This window comes from Balaenoptera physalus (assembly GCF_965194825.1).
Source record: "Balaenoptera physalus genome assembly, chromosome: 7".
Classification (NCBI taxonomy): Eukaryota; Metazoa; Chordata; class Mammalia; order Artiodactyla; family Balaenopteridae; genus Balaenoptera; species Balaenoptera physalus.
This window is the reverse complement of record NC_138886.1, coordinates 56,654,398-56,671,696: the sequence shown is the minus strand read 5'-3', so window position 1 is coordinate 56,671,696 and position 17,299 is coordinate 56,654,398. Positions and strand designations below refer to the sequence as shown.

At 39.7% G+C, this 17,299-nt stretch overlaps 1 protein-coding gene and 1 long non-coding RNA gene across 2 annotated transcripts in view; one reads left to right on the top strand and one right to left on the bottom strand.

Moving 5' to 3' along the window:
• LOC309664993 overlaps positions 1 to 17,299 on the top strand; it is a 92,194-nt gene that overhangs the window by 23,331 nt on the left and 51,564 nt on the right. The gene's annotated exons all lie outside the window — the stretch shown is intronic.
• Positions 763 to 16,238, bottom strand: TPD52L3 (TPD52 like 3). Its single transcript, XM_082471138.1, has one exon. The coding sequence runs from the start codon at positions 5,343 to 5,345 to the stop codon at positions 4,926 to 4,928; it is 420 nt and encodes a 139-aa protein (XP_082327264.1). The 5' UTR covers positions 5,346 to 16,238; the 3' UTR covers positions 763 to 4,925.

Here is a 17,299-nt window from a genome sequence, read left to right as displayed (position 1 = left end):
CTGGCAGTGCTGGAAAGACCCAACCATGTGATTAAGGTTTGGGGATTTGAGTCACATTATATTAACCTGACCTCCCAACCTCTGGAGAGAGAAGGCAGCTGGAGACTGAGTTCAATCATGTGGCCAATAATTCAATCAATCATACCCATGTAATGAAACCCCAATAAAAACTCTGGACACCTGAAGCTGGACACCTGAGCTTGCTAGTTTGGTAATCATACATTGATGTGCTGGCAGGATGATGCATCCTGAGGACATGGAAGTTTCAGGTTTCCTCTGAGATCTCATTCTTTGTGCTTCTTCATTTGGTCAATCCTGATTTGTATCCTTTATAATAAAACTGTAATCATAAGTACAGGGCTTTCCTGAGTTCTGTGAGTCATTCCAGTGAATTATGGTGTCTGAAGGAGTAGTAAGAACCCTGAAGGTTTGTAGCCAGTTGGTTGGAAGTGTGGGTGGCCTCGGTTACAATACAAGTTTCTAAGTCAATATTAGGATATTTGAAGCCATACCATGAAGTTAAAACATGAAAAATCTATATCTATATGACTGTAGAGACCAGTTTCAACCCAACTGAGACTTTTAATCTCTTAGTTATAATGTTCTAGAAAGAAAGTTTGGCTTAGCCAAGTTTATGAATTATTCCTCTAACTTAGGTAACATTTTTTTCTCCAATTAACTGCAAGTTTTAATGCCATGGGTCTGAGGCAACGTAGCCAGGATTGGGGTAGAGGTGACCAAAACCTTCAGCTTCCAGAAGAACCCACTTCTCTTCTTGAGGTGGTCATTTATTTGGGTGATAGTATAGATAAACAGGGAAGGAACTTTTAAATTACCTGGTGAACTCTCAGGAATTGCCAGACATTTCTGACTGTTTTAGGGACCTGCTTAGTAATTTCTGAGAGATGACCAAGTGCCATGATAATGTCTCATAGTAGCTGGCCAAGGTGCATCATCTTGAAGGCATTCTGCCACTTTTCACTTGCCTTATGTGAATGAGGCTCTCTCTAGGCACTGGAAGTCATGGCATCATCAAGCCTCCTATCAATAGATCTGGTCAGAAGGAGTGGGACATGGTCTCAGATGGTAACTGTGGCCCCAGTAATTTTGATAGAGGGGCACTCATCAATTTTTCTTACATTGGAATTCATGGACAAGAACTGAAATTCCATGGCCCAGATGCGACTGACCTCATTCCTTAGCAGAATCAACAAATGGCATCATTGTGCCCTTGATGGGTAGGGCCATCAAGCACATTGCCTAGCACTATCAGAAGACCTACACAGTTCTGGATCACTGCTCAGCTCTCTGCAGTCCATGCAATTCATGAGAGTAGGTATGTGATATATTTTCTCTCAAATCTGAAGGTTAGAATAAAGTAGTTTCCAGAAGTGCAGGTGAATTTCTCTGGGAGTGATGCTTGCAGTATGCTGGGGTATGTATGATGCTAATGAACAAGGGCTTGGTACTCTACTCCCATCCTTGCCAGCTGCATGGAGAGTGTCATCTGTGGGAGTTGGAACTTTCAACCTTGTCTCTACCTTCCACTCCAGCCCCTTCACTCATATGAGCAATGGAAGACCAAGAAAACTGAGAGCCTCAGGGAATTTTGTTCCAACATCACTCTCAACCAGTGGTTCTCAGGGGTTGAGCCAGACGGGGCATCTTTGAGGGTTCACATATTCTGAGAACTATTGGAAATTGCATCCTGAAGTGGCCTAGTTAAAGTAAAATAGACTGAGGCTAGGCTACAAAATCCAAATAGGGATAGATGAGCAGAAGTGATCAAATTATAAAGGTGAACAGGCTAGGGAATGAGGGTCAGCAATGCATGCGAAGGGTAGAAGCAAGTGGAAGAAAGAAAATCTGGAGGAAACCTTTGACCCAAAGTCCACATGCTCATGAAGGCATTTTATTTGGTATCCATGGCTGTTGATGCAGGTATGCTGGAATCCAATAGAAGAGCCAAAGCAAAATGAATGTGCAGCTCCAGCATTGTCAGTATCAAGTCTTTTCAATTCTACATCTTTATCAACTTGCAAATCTGTCCTTCCCTCTCTCCTATGCAGTTGCTTTCTAAGTTTTGGAGATTCTATCTCTTAAATACTTCTCAATCTACTTCTATGGTGACTAGAGTGATACATCTAAAACATGTATTTGAGTTAAGTACCTTCAAATCTTCCTCATTTCCTACAGGATTAAATACTAATGTCAGATAGCATATACAGAAGACTATTTGTGATCTTGCCCCTGCTTATTTCTCCATCCTAGTCTCTCACCACTTCCCCTCTCTCTCTAGCCACAATGACTTATTGGTATTTCCTGGAACATGCCATTCTATTACATTCTTTCATGACTTAGTTCCTCTGTATATTGTCTGGAATGTTCTACTCTTGTATGTCTGGCAAATTCCTACTAGTCCTCTAAGACTTTATGCCTCTCTGAATTCTTTTCTGACTACCAAGGCAGAGTTGAACACCAGTACTTTACATATGTCTTCTATTTTAGCACCTACTGCAATGAATTGTAATGATTTGAAAATCTGTTTCTAGAGAGCATGGGCCAAGTCTAATTGATTTCTGTGGTTTCAGAGCCTGGCACAGTGCCTGACACATAGTAGGATCTCAAATTATCTCTGAATGGGGAAGTGAAATGCTTTAAAAGCAGGAGAAACTTGTCAACAAGTTCATGTTGATAATCTCTTGGATTCAAGATTTGATGTCTGAAGTGTGTGATATTGATTCCTTCATTAATTCAACAAGTATTTATTGAACATCTACTGTAAGCCAGGCATGGGAATACAATGATAAACAAAAATAGTTGTGTTCTTCACTGCTCTCAGGGGGTTGAGGATTTATTGGGGGAAACTGTTACAGCATTTGTTTGAATTACTACATAAGATAGAACATGTTCTGAGTTTGTCTCATCATGTCAGCTGGAGATTTTCTCTAACACAAGGCTTTCTGCAATATGGGGTCAAAGCCTTTGCCTGTTGGGCTACTTTGGCTTCATGAATGCTGTAAGTTTCTCTCTAGTTCTTCAGCACATAAAACTACAACAAATTAAAACACAACATGTAAAATAGTTGAACATCTTATTTTAATCCAGGCAAAACGTTGTCCTCAGAAATATGTGGACTTTACATCAATGACTTTATAGTTTACCAAGTGCTTTTGCATTTATAGTGGTATTTGGTTTTGCTTGTAGGAAAACCAAAGGAACATAGGGGGAGCGTTCAAAAATCAACAAAACAGGATCACTTTCTTAGGCTGTAGGGACTACCTTTAGACAGTGAGACATTATCAATACATATACCCAAGAAAATAAAGATTCTAGTCCCCCTGCTAAAAGCCAATATAAGACACAAACTTTTAACCTGCATTGTTACTGGAGGAATGAAAGAAGCTGCCAGGTCCAGGCATGTTGAAAATAGAAAAAAACAAAAAACAAAAAAACAAAAAATCCAAAACATAGCTCCTGTGAAAATCAGATATGAGAAAGTTCGAACAAACCCAAACCAGGTTCCTGTTCCTACAGGCTCCTACTATCTTGATATCCCCTGAGGGTTGGGTTTTGTTTCCTTCTCCGTTGGGGTTAGCTATAAAGAAGGACAAACTTGGAGTCAAGGTGACCAGTGATGTACAATCAGCTAGGTCCGTTAAAAGGCATACTGGCCAGAATTGCAGGGGATAGACATTCTGTTTTAAATGTCGTTTAAGACAGGGGTTTATCTTTCTTGAATTTGGCTATGCTGTTTTCCCTTCAGTCCCTCAGCTGAAGGTGATAACTAACAAGGAATCGCCGCAGAACGGAGAAGCAATTTTCTTTCTTTTAGGTAGCATGCTGCTGTGGCAGAGACACATGGCCACAAGGATTCAATTATAAAACTCTCATTTTGATATATAAAAAGATTACAAACAAAGCACGGGGCAAAATAAAGTTGCAATTTCAGCTTGAGTCCAAAGTAGTTGACAATCTCCTAAATTGAAGCTAAAGTTATTTTGCTTAATTAGGAGTTAAAAAAAATCACTTCATAAAAGTCATAGTATTATGTACCAATTAGTCTATTAATATTTTTCCCCCTTTCTGAGGGTCTCAGAGAAAAACAACATTTTTCTTGATCATCTTTTTAAGATAAAAATCGTAGGCCAGGTAGAGCTTTCAAGCTTCTTTCTAGGATTTAGGGAAGGAAGGAAGGAAATGGGGAGAGGATAAAATTGCAGATTATTTCATACCTTTTACCAGTTCTAAACAGAAACCTACTTTGGCCTTTAGATGCACTGGTTTTTCCAAAAAAGGAGTTTTGGCTTTGGCCTAAAATTCCTCTGGAACCATTGTCCTGTCCATTTAAATGCAACCCCAGGAAGGCTAGTATAGTGATACATTTCACATATAAACTTTAGTGTAAAATAACTGGGTACAAAACGTTGGATTCTTTATCTCAACAGCAGCAAATATCTATGTACAAATGGGAGCTACTTTTCTCAAAACCGGACTCTGTCCATTTCCTGAATTAACTTTACCATTGTGGTTTGGTTGTTGTTTTTGGTGGGCAGAGGTGCAATTGGGATGAGGGAAGGGAGTTCTTGCACTGGTCAGGTGGCCAGGCAAGTTTACCAAGGAGCTCATTCTGGCTCCAGAAAGGGGAGTAGGTCATCCCTACTTCCTGAAACTGGATCACTCCCACTCCCTGAAATCGGGAGCGGATCATCACTACTCCCGGAAACAGGGAGCAGATCATCCCCAGTCCCTGCTGAAGAAGGAAGGCAGTCACTGCCTAGCTCTCTGCCACCTGCGACTCTGGACTTGATTGTCCCCAGAAGACCTTCAAAGGATCTGAATGTGGCCGATTTCTTCATGTCTCCAAGCTTCCTGCAGATGGCAGAGCCCATGGTGGACAGGGCAGCTGACCTCTTTTGTTTCATTTAGGCTTTGGAGACCTGAGCATCGTGCCAGCTCTTGGACAGATTCTGCCTCAGCCCCACCAAGGCCGTCAGGTCCAACTTCCTCTTGAGCTCCACGCAGAGTCTCTCTTTGGCTGCCAGCACACAGCGTAGGGTTACAATTTCTGCCTCCAATTTACCAACCTCAGATTTGAGCTTCTTTTTCTCCGCCTCTGTGAGATCCTCTGGTTCGGCAGTCCGGTGGGATTCATACGTGGCCGCAGAGGTCTCTATCATGGCGCCTGGCATAGGCTGAGAAAGAAGATCTTCATGAAGAGAGTCCAGGTCCAATTCTTGGTAGAGATAGTCGAACTCATGGCCAGAGGAAAAGTAGTCTTGGCCAGCAGAGTCGAAGTCTAGGCCTTCGGGGTCAGACTGTAGGGTGGGGTGGGACGGATCCATAACTTGGCCGGTGGAATGGACGCTGTGGCCAGTGGGTCAGTGTCCTGGCTGCGGAATAGATGCCTTGGTTTACCGGGTCCACTTCCGGATGGGGTTGGAGGTGTAGCTGGGGGGTAGGGTATGTTGGGTTGAGGTCGTGGAGGCAGAGGTGGGACTTCTGGCCCGAAGGCCGCGGAGGACAGAACTTGGACTCAGCCTGTGCACCTCCAGTGCTCTTAGTGGGTTAGACATCACAACGTCCCTGTGAGGTAGGTGCTGCTACAGTTGTCAGGGAGGAGAGGTATTTTCCCTCCTGCCTCAGAGGTGACTGGTCCTGCCCTTCAAACCAAGTCTGACTCCCCTTACGGACCTCTTTCCACCACAGCAGCCATTTTTAAAACCTTGAAAATCAGTTGAACTTTTTGTGCTAACAGAAATTTATGACAAAGCCTCATACATAAAATAAATAAAAACTGCCTCAAAGTGGGGCAGGGAGTCTAGGACTCCTGGTCTTGTACCCTCCCAATTTTCCCTTCCCAGGTTCCCAAAGGGGCCTGAGAAACTCCTGGCACCACTCATAAGGTGTATATGAAGGCCCCTCAAAACTCTTAAGTCTTACAGTGCTCCCATGGCATGAAGTATCAACAGTGCCAGAGGCTTGGGATAGTGGAACTTAGAAAGTGAGTCTGACCAGTCACAATTGTCTATTTTAGGGAGGGAAAGGGAGGGAGAATGAGTAAATCTATAATAGTTGTGTCAAGTTTAAGCTTAAGAAAAGCAAACGCTACTGTACTATGAGAATTTAAGAGAGAAGAAATAAGATATATGCAAATAGACAGTGCATGGGTTTTCAATGTTGCAGTTGCATTTTCTTTCTTTTCCAAGCATCCACTTACATTTCTGAAGGCATGTCTGTCCATATACATGGTTATCAGTTGTGGGAGGTGGTCTGCACAGAAAAGTAGTAGTAGTTGAACAGGCTCTGTCAGGATGCCAACGTACCATATCCCCTACTTCTTTCTATTCAGAGCTGGTAATTTATACAGTGGAAAAATCAGGACTTCAACCCAGTAACGGCAGGTGGTCAGGTATCATTTAGCTCATTTCCTGGCTGCTCATTACCAGGGAATAGCCTTGAGCAAGTCTTAGTTTCTAGTGGTTTTGTTGGATATTCTGGTAGTTCTTGCAAGCATGATCTTGTGGAACCTGATATGATCCTCAGCAAATTTCAGCTGTTTGCCATACTCATGTCTATGTAGCTATAATTAAGCATCTAGCTGGGCATCCAAACCAACTTCAAACCTTTGGATTTATACTTAATAATCCTTTCATATAGCTCAGTAGTGTTTATTATTGTCTTACTTTGAAGTATGTGCCTCCCTGGATTAAAAAATGAGGATTGTCCTTGTTGAAAACATGAAGGCTAATGAGGGATTTGGCTGTGTGTATAAAGGCCTGAAAAGGGCAGTAAGGACTGCCTAGAAACTGTTTTGTTCCAGAGGCTGAACTCTTCCTCAGTTGCCTGCAGAACGCTAGTGGTTTCAGGAATGTTCTAACCCTGAACCAGTGCTCTTCTTTTAAAATTGAGGATGAAGGGTAAAGAAACCCCTGAATTACACGGAGCAAACATTTGTCTATTCCAAGTTGAGACTCCAGATAACCATATTTGAGCTTGCACTTGATTATCCTTCTCTGAATTGTTTCAGCCACCAACCTCACTGCCTATTTTCTTATTTCTATGTTTCCTCACCCTTCAGTTCAAAGTGTGAAATCTTTTGTTAACCTGTGATTCTTTTTGGTAGAGTAATGATTTCCCTCATAGCAAAATTGACCTGACCTCTCTGAGCAACTTCGTTTCCATATCCCAAATCAAAACATGGCCTCTGAATATTGGCCATAAAATGAAACGAAATTGAGTTATTTGTAGTGAGGTGGATGGACCTAGAGTCTGTCATACAGAGTAAAGTAAGTCAGAAAGAGAAAAACAAATACCGTATGCTAACACGTATATATGGAATCTAAAAAAAAAAAAGGTTCTGAAGAACCTAGGGACAGGACAGGAATAAAGACGCAGACGTAGAGAATGGACTTGAGGACACGGGGAGGGGGAAGGGTAAGCTGAGATGAAGTGAGAGAGTGGCATGGACATATATACACTACCAAATGTAAAATAGCTAGCTAGTGGGAAGCAACTGCATAGCACAGGGAGATCAGCTCGGTGCTTTGTGACCATCTAGAAGGGTGGGATAGGGAGGATGGGAGAGAGATGCAAGAGGGAGGAGATATGGGGATATATGTATGTGTATAGTTGATTCACTTTGTTATAAAGCAGAAACTAACACACCATTGTAAAGCAATTATACTCCAATAAAGATGTTAAAAAAAAACCCAAAAAACAAAACAAACAAAGAAAAACATGGCCTCTGGAAAGGGGCCTCCTGGCTAGTAATATTCTGACCTCCTGAGTAGGCCTAGAAAAATAAGTTACACAATGGAACAGTCCATTTTATTAGGCTTATGCATAACCACATACAAAACAACACATATGTTTTGAAAACGTAGATCTATCAAATGAAATTTTACTTAATTTATAATGAATCTAACCAACTGTTTGAATAAACTATCTTTTTAAGATGTAAAATACCAAACTATTGCCCCATGATTTTAGAACCTCAGCTCTCTAGATTAGACAATGAAATAATCAGTATTCCACAGAAAGGCTCACAAAACTGTTCATCTGAAACTGAAAGCTTTTCGATGCTATTTGCACACTAAAAACAGCCAAAATATTTGATTCAGTAACCTCTGAAGAAAGAGCTTGAAAATTATTTTTAATCCCACAATGGATTGCTATATTTTTTTCCCAAGAAAGACGTTATTGACCTATTTTTAGCAAAGAATAAACTTTGAATTATTTTTCTAGTAAGGATGATGGATTTATACCAATCCTTTGTAAATGTAAAGGTAAATGATACAACAAAATGGTTTTTTTCTCTTAATGTTTAGAAGCCTGTATGTTATGTTTTGGAAATAAATTATTGAAACTTGAATGTAAAAGCAAAGTCATACCACTCACCAGGTCTGGGTTGTTTGGGGATGGAAGGAGCGAGATTGTAGTAACTGATACTTGAGTCTAGAAATGATTAGGGACTTGTACCAGTGTCAGCCGTTTTAACCACTTGACTTCTTTTGTTATGGAAGGTCAATGCAGAGCTTCCTGATTACATCAGCTCTTGTAAAATAATCCACATTGGTGGTTCAGACTGCTTCTAAAGAACTGACAACTCACCCTGTAGTCCGGTCATTTGCACTGCTAGATTTAACCATAGTGAGTTCTCTAGGACTTTATTTCTATGATGACAGAACTACTACCATGAACATTTTGTTCATTTTAGCTGAAAAACAGGAAAAATGTTTAAATGTTTAATTGGGCCTGAAAATAAGGCATATAGTTGAAAACCTAATCCAGTAAGAATGTTTCAAGAGTAGGAGAAGAAAATTGGTAGTTAGCCTTTTCTTGTGGAAAGCCATAATATTATATTTGATTTCAGTTTGCAAGTTATTTTCATAACTATCTCACATCATAGCCCAGCTCCATCTGTAATATATGCAGTGAGTCACCTTCCCCATAGATATTCTCCAGCATGAACTGGAATATTTGCTGCAGTTTACAACTGCACAGGTTATAGGTAACAGTCCTCACATTTCAGTAGTTCAGTTGGTCTTCATTTAGAACCAGGGTGACATTTCCTTTCAGCAGCCCTTCTACATGGACTAATTAACTTAAAAAAATAGTGAGGTATATTATAGCGTAGGATTTTCTTCTCTGAAGCCCAAACATACTATCAGGATATTAAATTGGAGCTTATTTTAAGTTGGAGAGTTATTCACTCTCTTTGGTGGTGTATATAATTGTAGCCGGAATCCTTGGGGGAATCAAATTAAAATTCAGAATCTGGTTGAATCTGAGGAACTAATGTTCTCCTCTCCGCATTTGCATGAGATGATATGTACGGGATGAAGGGGTTTGTTAGGAGGAAATTTACGTATGGATCCTCAGAGGTAGAAGAAGAGGAATGACAGGGAAGTGGAGGGGCGAAGAGAAGGGAAAAGAAAATGATCAAAAGATATAGGAACGTCCCTAGATTAAAAATGAAGATTCTTCCTGTTGGAAACAAACATGAAGGCTGTATATATAAAGACCTACAAAGGGTAGTAAGGGCTCTTTAAACACTATTTTGTTCCAGAGAATGGACTTTTCTTTTGATGCTTGCAGAAACACTAGTGGTTCCAAGAATTTTCTCAGACTGAACCAGAAACTGCCCTCTTAATGCTGAAGATGAAGGGCAAAGAAGCCCAAGAACTAAACTAAATAAAGGGCAGTATGAGCAGACTTTAGGGGGAATTTCACAACAGAAGGTGTTCTCATTCCCTGTTTTCATTTGCATGAGGAAAGTGGGGGGAACAGATTATCCCTTCCCAGAAGTTTTGATTTTGTTTTTTCTCCTTACGTGTTGGAGGATAGCAGGTTGGATGGTAAGTTCTGGGGACAACAGTAGGGAGTCATCTAAGAGAAGAATGTAGGTGAAGCTGGCACATGAGTCAGTAAAGACTTGGTCAATTATGGGCTGGTAGAAATAGGTTGTCTGTGCTCTGCTAAGGAACCCAGGGTTCGGTGTGTTTCTCTAGTCAGGATCTAGAAATTAGGAGGATTCCTTAAAACGGAACAGGGGGTTGTAAAAAGACATTTTTACACTTGCTTCTCACTATCACCCTCCTCCCCAGCCAACACACTTCCTGAATTACATGCAGTTTCAACAAAGGCGTAGACTGTTATTAAAATGTCTGTAAGGGACCCAGATTACTTGACCCTTAATTAAGCAGGAAAATTTATCTGGAGGATGTTCAGATTTTGAGTACTAAGGGATACACTTTCCCTCAAGGGACTGGGCACAGACTGGACATCCATAGAGAGAACAGATTAGAAGCACATGTAAGGGCTGGTCCTGAGCATAGAGGACTCCAAGAAGTGACTGGGGAGACTTGGTGGCGTGGGGTGGTGGTGTGCTTAAGTCCTGAAGCTTGGCTCTGAGGGTTTAGAACCAGCAAAATGTGGGGGCCAAAGCAGTTTGACTCACTTGTACCCAGTGGCTGCAGAGACCTGGGGGCAATCAAGCTGCTAATAGAAAACTCACAATCTTTTAAAGATTATGACCATTGTGGTGAATTTGCTATAACACATAAAACCTAAGTCTTGGACTCTACTCCGTAGTTGCTTAGCTATTCTTGTTTTAAATCTGTCATGCCTGCTATGGCAACAGCATAATTACTTTATTTCCTCGATTCTGAGACACAATCAATTGTAAGACACATCTTCATTTTAATAAGAGGTTTCTAGGAGGAAAAACCTGTATTAAATCACACACTGATTAAATCATGCAATCCCAATTTTAGAAACATTAAAACGCCACAAAATGTGAATATTAGAAGTGAAGAAATACAGTAGTAATGCAGCAAACTATAAACACTAATGGCTCCGCTTGATTCTTCTACTGGAGTTCAGAATGGACTTTCATTTGTACTGGTTCCTCTTCTCTTTCTGAAAGAAAAGACAGAAGGGAAATTAGCATTTATTAAATATCTTCTACAATAATAAAAATAATGGAGATATCTAATGTTTATTGACTACTTATTATGTGCCGGGAATTGTTCTGAGTGCTTTCACATGTGTTATTTCATTTAATCCTCATAATAATCTTGAGAGGTAGGTATTAGAAATACTATTAATCTCTGTGAGACTCAGTTTCCCATTTCTGCAGATCAAGAAACTGAGATGCACAGAAAATAACTTGCCACATAGTTAATAAGTAGCAAATTTGGGATATTACTCTATAAACCTAGGGCTGCTTCATTTTTTTAAACTCATACTTAAAACTCTTTATTATCTTTCTTACTTCTGAAATATAATATGCATGTAAAAGTATACATATGTACTTTAAAAAATTATAAATGTAAATAACTATGTACTCACCACTCAACTAACAAATAGTGTTTCCAGTGTTTTTGAAGCATGATACGTGTCCTTCTCATTCTATTTCCTTCCCCCCGGTTAACCTCTATTCCAAATTTTGGGGTGATCATTCCTTTTTTTCTTCATAAGTTTTTACCTCCTTTTGTGTCTATAAATAATGTATTACTTAGTTTTGCCAGTTTTTGAACTTTATTTTTATTGAGGTATAATTGACACATAACAGTTTCAGGGGTGTACCATAATGATTTGATATTTGTATATTTCTTGACCCTTGAACAACAGAGGTTTGGACTGCACAGGTCCACTTATACATAGATTTTTTCCAGTAAATATGTACTGTAGTACTACATGATCCACAATTGGTTAAATCCATAGTTGTGGAACCATGGATATATTGGGCCAACTGTAAATTATATGTAGATTTTCAACTCTGAGGGGATTAGCATCCCTAACCCCCGTGTTGTTCAAGGGTCAACTTTATTGGGAAATGATCACTATAATAAATCTAGTTAACATCTGTCACTATTTTTGAATGTTATATAAATGGAATCATACCTTATGTATTCTTCTGTGACTTGCCCACTGTTTTTAAGATTCATCCATGTTGGTGGTATTGCTATAATTTATTCGTTTTCACTGCTCTATAGTAGTCCTTAGTATGTATATAACACAACATATTTAAACATTCTATTTATGAAAGTTCTTTACTGAGACACTGAGACTTTACTGAGAGTTTACTGAGTTCTTTACTGAGACTTGAAGGTGAGTTTCCCTGGTATACCACCCCAGGCCAGAAGCCTGTCTGAAGTCTATTCCTGCATATACACTTAATGTTTTCTTGCACATGTGACTTCATATTTGTTCACAATAGACTGTTCTTTCCTGAAATATATCCTGAAACATATTTGATGTGTTATCTTTCCAGCCTCATTTCTTCCACTTCCCATCATATACTTTGTACTCCAGGGCTAAATTACTGCAGTTCTGAAAACTTCAAATTCACTGTATCCTCTTGCCACTAGGCCTTTGCACATGTTTCTCTTTCTGCCTGGAATGCTTATTTCCTGGCTAACTCTTGCCCACCTATCAGGAGTCGTCTGGTTGCAAAAGCCTTCTTCCAGGGGCTTCCCTGGTGGTAGAGTGGTTAAGAATCCGCCTGCCAATGCAGGGGACACGGGTTCAAGCCCCGGTCCGGGAAGATCCCACATGCCACAGAGCAGCTAAGCCCATGAACCACAACTACTGAGCCTGCGCTCTAGAGCCCATGAGCCACAACTACTGAGCCTGCATGCCACAACTACTGAAGCCCGTGTGCCTAGAGCCCGTGCTCCGCAAAAGAGAAGCCACCGCAATGAGAAGCCCGCACACCGCAATGAAGAGTAGCCCCTGCTCGCCGCAACTAGAGAAGGCCTGCGCACAGCAACGAAGACCCAATGCAGCCAAGAATAAAATAATAATAATAATTTAAAAAAGCCTTCTTCCATTACATTCTGGTTTGGGCCTTCTCCTTGAGTTAACAGAGGGGACTTCCTGCTGTCATCTCAGGGTTTAGTCTGAGTTGGTTTTCTGGAGTATCCAATATATTACTGAATAAAACTGCATATTGCACTTGGTGCCTGGAAAGACTGTATGAAAGGTCTGTTTTGTATACTAGTAACTCTAATGAACAGGAAACATGGAAATAACCACTGTTAAAAAATGTCCTTAGGTTGGGGGTAGGGCACAAATCACATCCTTGTTGGTGAAAGAGAGATGGAAAATAAAGATTATTTTCATTTGCCTTCAGGTCTTTTGGCTAGATTCCAGAGGACTTTCTCCAAGAGCAACAAGATAAAAGCCACCCTCTTTGCCTGGAATTAGTTCTCTGGCATGGGAAAGAAAACCTCTCATTTTTTCCCCTCTTTGTGTTTTTCTGACACTAGCTGCTTATCTATTGAATATCTCACCAAGAAGTGCCTCAAGGGATGAGTGGAGATGGTAAGTAAAAATCATATATTTGGTTATATACTTTTAAAGAAATAACCTATTGATTTTTTAATAGTTTTAGATTTACATTTTTTAAAGAAGGGTTTATGCAGACTGTTTTTATTTGTAACACACATTTTTTAATGTTTTTGTAATTTTTCAAAAAATTTTATTGGAGTATAGTTGATTTACAATGCTGTGTTAGTTTCAGGTGTACAGTAACGTGAATCATACATATACATATATCCACTCTTTTTTAGATTCTTTTCCCATATAGACCATTACAGAGTACTGAGTAGAGTTCCCTGTGCTATACAGTAGGTCCTTAATAGTTATCTATTTCATATATAGTAGTATGTATATGTCAGTCCCAATCTCCCAATTTATCCCTCCCCACCTTACCCCCTGGTAACCATGTTTGTTTCCTACATCTGTAACTCTATTTCTGATTTGTAGATAAGTTCATTTGTACCCTTTTTTTTAGATTCCATGTATAAGCAGTAGCATATGATATTTGTCTTTCTCTGTCTGACTTACTTCACTCAGTATGACAATCTCTAGGTCTACCCATGTTGCTGCAAATGGCATTATTTCATTCTTTTTTATAGCTGAGTAATATTCCATTGTAAATATGTACCACATTTTTTTTTCTTTTTCTTTTTCTTTTTGTTTTTTGTTTTTTGCTGTGCTGTGCGGCATGCAGGATCTTAGTTCCCCAACCAGGGATCGAACCCGTGCCCCCTGCAGTGGAAGCACGGAGTCTTAACCACTGGACTGCCAGGGAAGTCCCTTTACCACATCTTCTTTATCCATTCCTCTGTTGATGGACATTTAGGTTGCTTCCATGTCCTGGCTATTGTAAATAGTGCTGCAATGAACATTGGGGTGCATGTGTCTTTTCGAATTATGGTTTTGTCCAGATATATACTCAGGAATGGAATTGCTGGGTCATACGGTAGCTCTATTTTTAGTTTTTTAAGGAACCTCCATACTGTTCTCCATAGTGGCTGTACCAATTTACATTCCCACCAACAGTGTAGGAGGGTTCCCTTTTCTCCACACCCTCTCCAGCATTTATGGTTTGTAGATTTTTTATGATGGCCATTCTGACCAGTGTGAGATGATATCTCATTGTAGTTTTCATTTGCATTTCTCTAATGATGTTGAGCATTCTTTCATGTGTTTGTTGGCAATCTGTATATCTTCTTTGGAGAAATGTCTATTTAGGTCTTCTGCCCATTTTTGGATTGGGTTGTTTGGTTTTTTGATATTGAGCTGCATGAGCTGCTTGTAAATTTTGGAGATTAATCCTTTGTCAGTTGCTTCATTTGCAAATATTTTCTCCCATTCTGAGGGTTGTCTTTTCGTCTTGTTTACGGTTAATGTCCATTTTCTATTCCAGAATTTCATCCACAATACCACATTACATTTAGTCCTAGTGCCGTCTTAGCTAGGCCTGTGACAGTTTTTTGGACTTACCTTGTTTTTGATGACATTGACAGTTTTGAGTAGTGTTAGTCAAGTGTTTTGTAGAATGTCTATCAACTTGAGGTTGTCTGATGTTTGGGGGAGGATGACCACAGAGGAGAGTGCCATTCTCATCACATTATATATATCAAGGGTACTTGACATCACTGAATTTACATACTTTTTAATATCTTTAGTTAAATGCCTGAGTGGTGAGACCATTGATATTGGAGTCTGAAGACTGAATTCAGATCATGATTCTGTCATTTATTAGTGTGTGACTTGGTAAAGTTACTTAATCCTTCTATTCCTTGTATCTTTGTCTGTAAAGTGAGGCTAGTGATACTATCTACCTTATTAAATTAGTAGATACATGAAAAGCACTTAGAGCAGTGTCTGGCACAGAGGAAGTAGGAGGTAGGTTCTGACTATTTTTTTAAAATAAATTTATTTATTTATTTTTGGTTGCATTAGGTCTTCATTGCTGTGTGTGGGATTTCTCTAGTGTGGTGAGCAGGGGCTACTGTTCGTTGTGGTGCGTGGGCTTCTCATTGCGGTGGCTTCTCTTGCTACAGAGCACTGGCTCTAGGTGCGCGGGCTTTAGTAGTTGCAGCATGTGGGCTCAGTAGTTGTGGCTTGTGGCCTCTAGAGTGCAGGCTCAGTAGTTGTGGCGCACGGGCTTAGTTGCTCCGCGACATGTGGGATCTTCTCAGACCAGGGGTCGAACCCGTGTCCCCTGCATTGGCAGGCGGATTCTTAACCACTGTGCCACCAGGGAAGTCCTTGACTATTATTGATATTATTGACTAACATGAGATTTGTGTATTTCTATTAATGTGTCTTCTTGTCTCTCTCTCCCTCAGAATATTAAACTATTGGTGTTTAGTGACAAAACAAAAATCACAGATAACCTGGGTTTTAAACTTTGAACATGGGAAGAGCTTTGTCTTTTCATTTCTTAGGGTTTGAATTATCCCTAAAATATTGTACATTGCTTTAAAATTTTCATTGTCTGCCAATGAAAATTCTTTACAGGAGACTCCTTCAAAGGATTTTATTATCAATTTGTTTGCATAATTCAGTTATTAAACTTGTGCTACATTCACTTACAATTTGAAAATTCTCTTCAGAATGCTGGCTCTTTTAGCCACTGATCCACAGATATATTTCTGGTTCCCAGGCCAGGAGTGCAATTCTGATTAATAATCTATGAAAAAGAGTTATTATGGTTTTCTTCTCTTTGGCCCAGGCAAAAGAATCCCAGGATGTGTTTCAGCATTTATTAGTATTACAAATGAAGATTTATGTTTTTTTCACTGCATAGTTAATGGTTGATCTTAACCGCTCCAATAAGGGAAGACAATTGCATTTACAAACTGTATGTCTCTTTTCTGATGCATTTTTCAGTTTTCTATTTGAAATTCTAAGTGATTATTTATTTATTTATTTATTTATTTATTTATTTATTTATTTATTTATTTAATTTATTTGGCTGCGTCAGGTCTTAGTTGTGGCATGCAGGATCTTTGTTGCATCATGCGGGATCTTTCATTCTGGCATGTGGGCTTCTCTCTAGCTGTGGTGTGTGGGTTTTCTCTTCTCTAGTTGTGGCGAGCAGGCTCCAGGGCACGTGGGCTCTGTAGTTGTGGCACGTGGGTTCCAGAGTGTGTGGGCTCTGTAGTTTACGGCACATGGGCTCTCTAGTTGAGGCGCATGAGCTCAGTAGTTGTGGCACACCAGCTTAGCTGCCCAGCGGCATGTGGGAACCTAGTTCCCCGACCAGGGATCGAACCCACGTCCCCTGCATTGGAAGGCAGATTCTTTACCACTGGACCACCAGGGAAGTCTTTTTAAGTGATGATTTAAAAAAAAAATTTTAAATTGAAGTATAGTTGATTTACAATGTTGTGTTAATTTCTGCTGTACAGCAAAGTGATTCAGTTGTGTGTGTATATATATATATTCTTTTTAAAATATTCTATTCTATTATAGTTTATTATAGGATACTGAATATAGTCCTCTGTGCTATACAGTAGGACCTTGTTGTTCATCCCCAAGTGATAATTTTGAATACTGATGATGAATATTGGAACACGTTCTTTTGCTGTTGGGATTTTTGAAAATTTCATTGGAAACTTCACAAAACGTTTTATGCAAATTGAAATATGCATAATTTAAAATATTTTTGTCTAATACTTTATATTTTTCCTGGAAATGGTATAATCCTGGCTGTTAGTCTCTTTTCTTTTTGCTTTGTTTCTTGGTAATTTTGACCGATAGAATAGAGGCATTTGTAGAGGATCTGTGTGTGTGTATGTGTCTGTGCGTGTGTGTTCATGCATGCATGTGTGTGTGTGAGTGGGGGCTCATGCATGGGCATGCTCCTGTGTTGGATCAAAAAAAAGAATTTCTACATTTACCTTTAGCAGCAGAAGAAATTTTTACTGAATACCTACTATTACCCACTTACTCTTTTAAGCACTTCACCTACATTATCTCATTTGATTCTTCC

Coding starts and splice junctions, on each gene's coding strand:
- TPD52L3 (XM_082471138.1), bottom strand. CDS start 5,345: ATGGATCCGTCCCACCCCACCCTACAGTCTGACCCCGAAGGCCTAGAC.